Source organism: Chinchilla lanigera, unplaced genomic scaffold, assembly GCF_000276665.1.
Source record: "Chinchilla lanigera isolate Chin_1 unplaced genomic scaffold, ChiLan1.0 scaffold00004, whole genome shotgun sequence".
NCBI classification, from domain to species: domain Eukaryota; kingdom Metazoa; phylum Chordata; class Mammalia; order Rodentia; family Chinchillidae; genus Chinchilla; species Chinchilla lanigera.
This window is the reverse complement of record NW_004955405.1, coordinates 9,285,102-9,297,140: the sequence shown is the minus strand read 5'-3', so window position 1 is coordinate 9,297,140 and position 12,039 is coordinate 9,285,102. Positions and strand designations below refer to the sequence as shown.

At 34.3% G+C, this 12,039-nt stretch overlaps 1 protein-coding gene across 1 annotated transcript in view; it reads right to left on the bottom strand.

Moving 5' to 3' along the window:
• The window catches only part of Metap1 (methionyl aminopeptidase 1), a 90,189-nt gene that overhangs the window by 4,861 nt on the left and 73,289 nt on the right, over positions 1-12,039 (bottom strand). The window contains exons 7-11 of the mRNA XM_013519385.1: positions 9,103-9,194; positions 8,167-8,250; positions 5,638-5,776; positions 4,057-4,188; positions 1,892-2,035 (exon numbers count right to left, since the gene is read on the bottom strand). Of these exons, the coding sequence (XP_013374839.1) occupies positions 1,892-2,035; positions 4,057-4,188; positions 5,638-5,776; positions 8,167-8,250; positions 9,103-9,194 (591 nt within the window). The remainder of the gene's footprint in view (positions 1-1,891; positions 2,036-4,056; positions 4,189-5,637; positions 5,777-8,166; positions 8,251-9,102; positions 9,195-12,039) is intronic.

Sequence of the window (12,039 nt, the reverse complement as noted above, 5' to 3'; positions counted from 1 at the left end):
AGAACTTTAAAACAGGGATAAGGTCTTTTTAAATAGTCTTAGACAAAAATGGAAAACTCCTTTAAATTTCAAATTAAAAACCAAGAATTGATAAAGCTATCAGGTAAACAAGTGACTGGCACTTACGCAACTTGACCACCAGATGGCGAAAGCAGCAGACGTTCAGCTTACTTCCCTCTGTCAGGTTGTGAGCCACAGTGGACCTGCACACATCTACTGAACTCAACCACTGAGCCCACTCTTTCTAGGTATGGTCTAACCTCACCCTCACGTTTACATCAGGCCAACAGCTACCATGCTGATTTCCTAAACACAATCACTATAGATTACAAGTTTCTACATTTGTATAAAACCTTTAAAGCAATAGATAGAGTAACCGATCTGGATTTTTCGTACCTAATCTCACAAACTTTCTCTCAAAATAATACACAACTTACTACAAACACAGAAGTAGTCTATAGTCCCAAGAGGATAACAACAACAACAAACAGTCAAGAATGTCTGTGCAGTGCTACAGACAGAAAACAAAGGATGAAGGCATCTAGAGCCCCTGTGTTCCCTCCCACAGCACCAGTCTCGTATGCAGCTATTCGGTGCCTGAAAAGTAGCTCGTCACAAACAGGCAGGCTATCCATGTAAAACACTGCAAATTTCAAAATCTGAAGCAGTATGTAACTTTGTCTCACTAATTTTACGCTCATTAAGTGCTGATAATATGTTATATATAGTATTAAAATAAATTTCATCCATACTTTTTAATTTGTAATGTGGAAACTTATAAATCATCGATGTACCTAATATATTTCTACTGAACAGTGGTGATAGAGAATCCATGTTTCATTCCTTTTTCTGTTACTGATTTATTATTCTATAAAAGTTACAACTCCTACTCATTTCCAAGAGTCTTAAAGTTTGTGTTTCTCAACATATCTCACTCAACAAATATAGTACACAGTACCTGAGGACTGCACTATTGCAAGTGGAATGCTAGGTACTTCTTTAGTACCGATGGCTGTTCCATCGATCTCAGAAATACTGTAATGTATCTTGTAAGTATAGGGTGTATTATTTTCTAACAATTATTAACTGAATTAAAGTAGCAAGCAAATTCACCTATCAAAGACTTTTTTCACATTAGAAGTGGTAGACAGAAATCATACAACATTTACCTGATTCTTCTCTCATTTGGGTTAAGAATATAAAGTTACAAACCAAGCGGAGATTAACATTTCAAAAGGTATCTCTACTATACAAATAATAATTATGATGATGATGATATAAATCTCTTACCAGGTTCCTAAGTGATTTCCCTATGTGATCACAACATGTCTTGATTAAATAAACCCAAATTACGCTTGACTTTTCATAAATATATCAAACGTATAAAATGAAGTGTACCTGGTCCTTGCTTCTTTTTTTTAACACTATTGTTTACCTGTAATTAAATACTTTCGTATGAAACTCAGGTAGCATCTCTTGTTCGTCAGTGGCACTTTGTGGTATCACTATCATGGGTCCCTATCTCCTATTCTATTCATAAACTTTATTGTCTGAGTCTCTCTCTCTAATCCATACCCAAACCCAAGTTTTGTTGCCTCCCCATGCTAGGGAATGTTTTTTATTCCTTCTCTGCCCATTCTCTCACACATACACACATAAGAATCAGAACAGCTTCTTCTGTGGGGCACTGTGCATGCTTGTAATCCTAGCACTAGGGAGGCTGAGAAAGGAGGATCACCATGAGTTCAAGGCCAGCCTGGGCTACATAGTGACTTCAGAGTCAGCCTGAACCACATACACAGCAAGACCCTACCTCAAAAAAACAAAAATAAAAAAATAAAAGAAATAAATTTGTTGAACAGCATGTACCTAATCTTTGGATAGTACTTACTGGCATAATGGGGTACATTGGGAGCTGTATGAAAAAGCTTATGAATTCCATGCCCACAATAACTTCGAACAACTGAAAATCCACTTGCTTGAGCATGCTTCTGAATAATGTTTCCCAATTCTCTGTATCGAACACCAGGTTTCACTAAAAGAAAAAGAGGCAATTCATGACAAAGAATAGTAATATATAACACTAAAAAGCTAATATCTTTGTGTCAAGGATGTTTGTAAGTACTTTATATGTCTTCATATCTAAATGTACAGGTGAGAAGACTAATGCACAGAGAGGCTATACAGCCACTAAATGGCAAACAGTTCTTCCTTTAATGCCAGAAAAGGAGGATATCTTGCAATACTATGGAAGTGTGAACAAGCACCTTTTGTCTTCTCTACTAACAGACATCAAACAATAAAATAAAACTACATTTCTCTTTACATTCTTCTCTAAGGTCAATATTCTAGTCTAGTCTAGTCTACTCCATTCTATTCTATGGAACAGAAGAGTTAAGAGAGGAAAGTGTACCAGGAGAAAAAGGTATGTCCAAAAAATGACTTGTTTCAAGTTGCAGTGTGGTCAACTTCTGAAAGAATTACTTCCCCTGGGCTTCTTTATCCCCATAAAAATGGTTTTCTATTCATAGTTGCCTCTGCAACAGGTCCTAGGGCACAGAAAGGTATTTTTCACTATATACTTACTCTTAATTTTTATGACTTTAGTACTGACATCATAAAGAACAAAACAAAGAAATGGTTCTCCTTGCTGTTAAGGCTGTCCTAGCACTAAGATCTCAGGAGTGGAGCAATGCCACAGACTCCCGGAGAATCAAGTCATGGTTCTGGATATCCTCTAACTCGTACAATCTCTCAGTCTGATTTCCAACCAGAGGTTCAGCTACAACATAGTTTCCCTATCCTATCAAATTTCTGGTTTAATAGGTTAAGGCGTTGTATTTTAACCAACTTTTTAAATTCCTCTTAACTATACATTTCATATGTTGACTTTTTTGGTAGGAGGAAAGGGACTTTCAATTTCTATCTGCATTTCAAATAATTTTCTTTCACTCCTATCAACCCTGGTTTGAGGCTGTGAGGACACACAACAAAAATTTAACCATTCTGCATAGTTACGATAAAGAAAATCCCCATCCAACAGTGATGACACAACGATGGCAAAAAAGTCTTCCCTGTCAAACTAGAACCAACTCTAGTCCCAAGGGTAAGATCTGCAGAGATTTTTGCTCATCCCACAGAGTGGTGGTGTGACTGATATCCAGTGAACAGATACCAGGCCTTAGGTTAAGCATCTTCCAATGCAAAGTCCTTATAACAAAGCATTGCCAGGCTCCCAACTTGCCATTAATGCATACATTCAGAAACCCTACTCTAGAAAAGTTCATTTCAACTTTTCAAACTCTGTAGTGCTCTACACAAGGATAGGGAACACATTAAATGAGTATTTTAAACTATGGGGGAAAGGAGTAAATGTTTACAATGCTACGGACAGTACTTTCCAAATTTCAAGGGCATTTTGATACTATGAAATATATATCCATTAAAAGAACAAGGTAGCTCTATGTATGTAGGTACATATAATACTGAAAGATTTCTAAGATATTAGTTGAAAAAAATTGCAAATTACAGAATATTACGAACATTACGATTCCCTTTAAACACATACCATAGTTGTGTGTGGCTTAAAGTACAAGAGGAAGGAAAAAACCTAGGTGTTAACAATGGGTACAATACCTCCAGAGATGAGAAAGGGGTATGAAAAGCAGAGAGGAAACAAAGGTAACTTCCTCTTTAAAATCTTCCATCTTAATTTTCTATAAAGAGAACATAATCCTCACATAACTCAGAGAATAAAAAACTAGAAATAAAAATTGCACTGAAGAACCATCCACACACTCCTCCTCATTTATCAGGCAAAGGAACGGAAGCTGAATCTCAAAGGAGGCAGAGTGCTAAGCAATCCTTTCATCCACCCTTGTCAAGGGATTCCCAGATCATCTTTAAACCCATTCACTGCAAAAATCCAAAGCTAACTCCCGTGGCAGAGAGTAGAGGCAAAAGCAGTAGGCACAGAAAACACAGCAGCACAAAGACAAATCACTCACAGCCCATCAGCACACAGCAGTGCCAGCAGGGCCCTGGGTGGAGGCTGACCTGCATCAATGGCTTGCATCAGGCACTCGTATGTTGTCTGCACTAGTTTCCGTGCTCCCTCATCCACATCGCCAACAAAAAACGTCTCATTCAGGTCCCCATGATAACCATTGCGGTAAAGAGTGATGTCCACTGCAAAAGAATATGCAAATATAAAGACACTTATTTTCACTTCAAAATAAGAGTAGTTCCATTTCACAATAGGAAGTTTTTCCACTATGAGAGCATCAAGCAACTTAATAAAAAAAATACACCTACTACAGTCTCAGATTATACACCAGTGAATAGATGCTTACCACTGAACAGGAACTCCTTGACGGTAGTTCACTAAGCTCACTGTGGAACACAGGAATATGGCCATGCAGCACACGCCATATGGTGGGTTATTATACTAATTAGATCATGTGTAGCAAAAGAAAAAGTGAAGCAGGATACAATTATCAAGATAAATAACAAGGATTAGTAATATTAAACTGAGGACTCCACTACGTTTTTACATTAAATAAAAAATATTTTCACTTATTATACATACTGTATATGTAATAAAAATAACAAGGCTTATATGAAAAACAGAGCCTAGCATGGTGGTGCACGTCTGTAAGTCTAGCACTCTGGGAGGCTGAGACAAGAGAATCCTAAATTCAAGCCTAGCCTGGGGGCAACTTAGAATTCAGAGAGACCCATATGTATAAAAATAAAAATAAAAATAATGAAATGGGCCATGAATACCCAGGAAAAGTGGACAGATGGACAGAAGGAAGGGAGGTAGAGAAAGAGGGAAATGGAAGGACAAGGAAGGGGGACCGGGAGGGAAAGGACAGGGGGTTGGCCTCAAAATCTAGGAAACTTGAAACAAGAGCCATAACTTAAGCAGTAACAATGGCAATAAAAATAGTATATCACAATTAAATCTCTTCTATCACTCACAACCAGCATCCTAAGAGTTAACTCTGAGCAATCTTTAGCATTTGGGCTCCTGTTTCCTGGAGTTCCTAAGGAGAATGAGACTGGATTTCAACAATATTAAAAATGCCACCCAGGAAAGCCTGCGTCAATACTGTTTTTTAGATCCACAGAAAAATGCCTTTGTACCTTCTCCTTTACACTTGCAGCTCCCCAAATTAATAAGAGCACAGAGGTCCCAAAAGCCAGTCCACTCAGGAAAGGCGTTGCTACGAGATTCCCACTTGTTGTCTTAAGGTGCTCATTTATTATTAAAGCTTTCTCTTATGTGTTAAGAAAACCCCGCTGATCTCTTCAAAACTACTAGTGGACTTTAAAAAAAAACCTGCACTACATTCAACATTACTTCATTTCATTGAGATCTTTCGCCTATTTACCATATGAGATAGGCATTAAAGAAATACATACTATCCCACACACATCAGACTTGATATACCTTACAAACACTACACACAAAACTGTAAAAAAAAGTTTCCATGGAATTTAGAGTGATACTAAATTTTAAACATGAAGAAAGTACAAATACAGGAATCAGGTCAAGAGGACTAAAGTCACTAACAGATTCCCACAATGTTTCTTTGCTCATGGTAACAAAAACCACATTCACATATTTCTTACCATTAACAATGTCACCTTCTTGCAAAGGTCGTCTGTCTGGAATTCCATGGCAAATGACTTCATTCACTGAGGTACAACAAGACTTTGGGAAATTATAGTAATTCAAAGGAGAAGGATAGCAATTTCTTGCAATGCATGCCTATAATAAAGAGAAAATAGTTTTTGAATGTACAAAGGGAAAACTCTGATGCAATAAATCAAATGTTAAAACATGAAAAGTGATGCTACTATAAAGAATATATTTAGTATTTTATTTTGAAGACAGCAGTATTTTTGTTTGGTTTCTGGTGTGTGTGTGTCTGTGGTGTGTGTGCACGCCCACATGGTGGTTTTCCAGATAGGGAGTCATTAAGTTGCCCAGACTGCTCTACAACTTATGGCCTCGAGATCCTCTAACCTCAGCCTCCTTAGAGGCTGGGATCAAGGTTTCTACCCCTGCAGGCAGCTGGGAGGTATAATCTTAAAGAGTACATACATACTGGGTTTGTGCCAGTCAGATATGGTATATGTAAACCAGTTTCTCTACTTTTTACTTTGAGTCAAAGTCTCACTAAGTTACTAAACTGTCTAGGCTGAGGCCTAACTTGCTATGCTCCTGCCTCAGCCTCCCAAGAGTGCTGAAATTAAAGGCATGTACCACCATGCCTAGCTGAATAGGCACTTTTGATATAATTATAATTCCTTATACTGTATACAAATAAGCCTCCATCTCTAAATAAACCAAAAAATAAATACTAGTATAATTAAGAAATGGTAACAAACTGAGACATCTTAAGCACTATACTCAGTCAAACAACAAAAATATGTTCTGGTCTGTATAACAAGGTATATTTTACTTGGATGTTTTACACAGCTGGTAGGTAAATCACAGCACGGTCTCTGTTTCCATACTGCCATACAATCTTCATGTTTCTAAAGGTATCACTAACAGCAGTTCCACTATGACTTAACTCTAAATTAAAGCTGTATCAATTACAACCAATAACTATATTCCTGTAGCTTTTCCCTTGTTTATAGGTATACTTTTTAGAGCAGTATAAATAGCAATTTAGAGCACACAGAATCAAATTGTCTTGACTGAAAAAATGCCAACTCCATCACTTACAAAGTTGCATGCCTTGGACAACTTAATTGACATCTCTCTCGCTTCCTCAGTTTCCTTATCTATAAATGGGTATGATACTAGCATTTACCTCAAGAGATTGCTGGGGTGATTAAATGAATTCATGTGAAAGATAACACTAGAGAGAGCACCTGGCCATCAAAAGTACTCAAAATGTTTACTGGACACTGGATACTTTATAGTGATACACCTAACAATACCCTAAAACCAAGATTTAGAAATTCTGAATTGAAAAATTCATAAACTTTCTTATAGTCTGACACACTGTCACACACTTTCAGACTGACTGTGTCTATCCCGTTATACCATTACCATGCAAAAAAGCCAGTTTCATCGCTGCCACACACATAATAGATATAAACATCTTTAAAATATTTACTGTAAATTTACTATAATTCACGTATCTCTGACTACCACAGCAGGTTTAATACGTTTTCTCCGTCACAGCTACCTAATGAACACTTCTGTGAACAACCTAGTCATATAACGGGAATACTCATTTCTTAAAGTCTTAAGGTCTCTGATAGGTAACTTTTATGTTTTTTAAAAAGTACTGTATTTACTATAAATACATATCTGTTTTATGGTCTTGTGGATATAAAAAAACATGGATTTCTACTAAGTTAGCTTCAGATATCATACTCTATTTCAGAATACTTGCTGTCTATAGTAGCACAATGCATTTAAAGCACTGATTAATTATCTTACAAAAGCTCAACTGAAATTTCAAAAATAAGACATTTCTGTAATCCTAGCACTTTGGGAAGATGAGGCAGAAGGAGTGCCAAGTACAAGTCCAGCCTGGGGCACTTAGTGAGTCTCTGTCTCCAAAAATAAAAAAATAAAAATAAAAAGGGCTGAGGATGTGCTCAGTGCAAAGGCCCTGGGATCAGTCCTCAACACAACAAAAAATAAAAACATAAGCTCACCTCAGAACTTAGAATCACAGACATAGTGGCTCCTCAGTATGTTTAAGGGATTAGCTCAAGGACTGCACTTGAATACCAATACCTTAGACGCTCAAGACCCTTACATAAAACAAGATAGTGTTTGCTTGCAAGCTATGTACATCTGCCCACATACTTTAAATCATCTCTACATTACTTATAATACTAATACAATTTAAATGCTACATAAAGAGGTATTATTCTCTACTGTGTAGGGAATGAAAAAAAAAACTATACAGGTATAATTTTTTTCCCCAAATACTTGCAATTCATGGTTAGCTGACTCCACAGATGCCCACAAACCAGAAGGCAAACTGTATTTAAAGATGAGAGTAACAACTGCTGAATGCTTTCTATATTTGAAATAAGTCAAGTTAGCTTAACCACGTTATTCAGACATTCAGAATTAAAAACATGTAATGTGAAAGTTTTTCCTAAGTAAAATAGTAAAGTTCTTACTAAGTGTACAGCATGATCTATTTCTTCAGTAGTCACACCTGGTTTAATCATCCCAGCAGCAATATCCAGAACTTCTCTTGCAAGCTATAAAAGAGGAACACAGCACATGTGAAAAGAAATTAAACCAAAAAATACAGGAATTTGTAGTCTTTGTATTGTCTCAGATTTTATGGAAAGCTGATAAACATGAACTTTCCATTGCACATTAATTATTATACAAAATGTTAATACACAAATTTACATAAAAAGTGGGTTAAAGTTTATTTTACTAAGTTTAACTCATTTCTCTGAAAATGTACATCCTAATTTTAATCAATAATCAACTGAAGGCTGAGTTTTCTCATATTTCTACGAAGGGTAGAGGGAAATAAAAGATAAATGAATTTTCTCAAAGAATCATAGCAAATAAATGAAAGGAATATAAAGTTCTCCAGATTATCAAAACAATTAGCATCAAGTTACTTTTCAAGTACTCCATAAAAACCTTAAGGATCACATCTAAATGAACATTATCAATGTATTACTTATTTTTTCTTTAAAAAAATATTATTTCACCTAATTAATACTAACCACTATTAGCATGCTTGATAGATATTTTGCAATAAGACCTTTGGTTGAACCTTGTGTGAACCTTAGACTTCATCCTGTGTTGTTATACTTGTGAAAACAAAATGACAAAATATCATAAAACCTAGTTCTGTAACAAAAGTAAAAGAAACAAACTGGCAACCAAATATTCATTGATTGACTGATTTCCAAATGGGCTATTTAATTAAAAAGCAACCGCTATACTATATTAACGACACTTTAATGAAAAGTATTGTCTAGTCACACAGTCTTACAATATTTGATGCATTTATAAATCATCAAATCATTAGCTTCATATTTTAAGTAGTGTTTACAAATGCCATACCCACAGGAAAAAAAAACTCTTACCCTACATACAAGTCTCATCCCTTCTATATCTTCAGATGAAAGTAACTTAATTTGAGAAGTGCCTTTAAGAGCCTGTTCAGATTCAGACATTCCTGGAAGGGAAAATTAGTAAGTAAAACCGAAACAAGTGGAAAAATACAGAATTTATTCACATAATTAAATCCCTACAGTCAAGGTTGCATTTCACATAATGCTGTTTCATATTTTGATAGAATCCAGGTTAGTTTATTTATAAAATATTTTCAACATGAAAAGGAAATGTGCTAAACAAATTGAAGGAATATTTCTAAAGAACAAATTTCAGATCTAGTGGTATTAGAAATCAGTCAATATTTATAGAGTATGTACATATTATATGCAAGGTTTAATAATCAGCTCAGTAAACAATTTACATTTGACTAGTAACACACAATTTATAAATTGCTTTCACAATCATTTCATGAAGCACCTTTGTATCAATGATTAATGAATCACTTAGTATACTGTTTTCTGAAACAGAAACTTAAAGTCAATTATTTTCAATTATGATCTTTAGTGTGCTATAACATATTTTTAAAATTAATCTTATTGGTATAATTTGACATAATGATCACATTCATCATAGGAAATTTGTGTCTGTGCATAATATATCTTGATTCTTGTTTCCCCATTCCCCTCCCCTCCCTTCAATCCTTCTTCCTTTCTCCATTTACAAAAGCTGTGTTTCCACTTTTTTCTTCTATCCTCTTTTCCTCTTTTTTCCTTTTCTCTTCCTTCTCTTCCTCCTCCCCCCTTGTTCCCCTTCCCATTTGAACATTTTTTTAAAGTAAAAAGGGACCAGAAATCATCAGACTGTATTCTACAAACTAGGGCTGGTACTACCATAAAATGTTTGTTAATTCATATACACACATTCACAGATCATGTCATAAAACCCATTTTTCACTACGGGTCACAGAAGTTTGAAAAATATTACCCTAGTAATCTGCAGTAATAAAACTGGTCTAACTCAAGTTTCACACACATTAAGAGACAAGAGTATACTAATTATTTCAAAATCTGAAAAAAAAAGAAATATACTAAGTTGTCAAGTAATCTTGAAAAGCTCTGGTGGAAAAATGCCAAATGAAATTACTACCAAACAGAAAGAAAAAAACAACAATAAAAAGAAACCATGACTTTAAGTGAGATTCATACCAGAAGGCAGGGAAAGATCAATATTAACAAATTTATTAATCAAATTTATCACAGATTAAAGAAAGAAAGAAAGAAAGAAAGAAAGAAAGAAAGAAAGAAAGAAAGAAAGGGCTATCCAGAAAGACAAGTAGGATAACATGGCTAGCTACCACCTTCATATGACAAATATAAATCTCAAACCAAGAAGCAACAGAATGATCACTATCAGCACTATTACTTAACACTGTTGTCAATACTAATAGATGCAACAAATAAGAAAAAGAAATACATAAAATTAGAAAGGACAAAATCTTACTCAATTTATATATCCCTAGGACATGACAGTCATCTGATAAATGATTAGAAATAAAAATTTATAAATTTAGCAGACTATAAGGTGAATATGTCAAAATCAGTAACTTCCCCTGTACAATGAGCTAAACAGAATACAGAAGATAATATCCATAAAAATAGCTAGAAGATTAAAGTATCCAGAGTAAATGTTACTAAAAGAAAATCTGAAAACAAAAAGATCTAAATTAAAAAGAAAAAAAAGCACCCTGCCCTTGAATAGGAAGACTCAATATTGTCAAGTTATCAATTCTTCCAAGATTAATGTATAAACTTAATACCATCTCCCCCAAAAGGCAAAGAGGATATTTTGGGGAACCAATACAAGCTGATTATAATTTTACATGAAAAAAACATACTAGAGAAGAGAGAAAAATTATGAAAAAGAGGAAAGATGGGGACAACAAAGCTTATCAAATATTAAAACATTATATGGCTATAAACAACTAAGAGTTTGGCAGTAGCACACAATTACACAAACGGGTTAATGAAACAGAAAAGATCAAAAAACCAACCCAAAGACATATGAGGATTCAGTATAAGAATATAGGCTGTATTTCAAATATACTAATATAGGCTGTATTTTACTACTTAATGTTGAAAGTAGGTCACAAATTTAATGACAAAATAGAAATGGTCAACTGGGAAAAAAAATTTTAAACACATACATATTTAAAGGGTTATTTTCCTTCACACAGAAAAAATATTTATAAATCAATTTGGAAAAAAACTAATAATCTAAGGGTAGGGATAAGAATATTAATAGTTTAAAGAAAACAGAAATTACTTTTAACATATGAAAAGATGTTCAACCTTACTTTAACTTAAAAAATGCAAACTAAAATAGCAAAATATCATTTTTCATCTTTCAGATTAGCAAAGATCATAAAGTTTGATAACACAAAATGTTGGGGAAAACAGATATAGAAGGTAAAAGATTCCCATACATTAACAGGAGATAACTCCCAAAAAGCTCTGAATTTTTTTGTAAGATATAGGCATTTAATTTTCTAAACAATATCAGCACAAACCTTTCTTTTCAATGAACTAAGAGAAATCAGTATTATAACTATCTTAACTTTCATAAATATATATATGTGTGTGTATATATATACATATATATGTATATATATACATTTTTTGCTTTTCCCTTTTCCTTTTCTCCTTTCCTCCACCTGTTTCTTCCCATTTTATAATATCTATTGTACATTTTGGATCTTATTTACTCTTTCTAAAATTTTTAACATCCTTCAAAAATCAAAACATGTATGCATCCTTTGATCTATTTTATGCAGGTAATTAACATATAGAAATACAGACAAAGATATAAATACTAGAATAGTTACTACAAACTAGTAGAAGTAAAAACATGGAAATAATATTAACCTTTATTAGGAAGGGCCTGGTTTTAAAAATTATGGTATATCGATA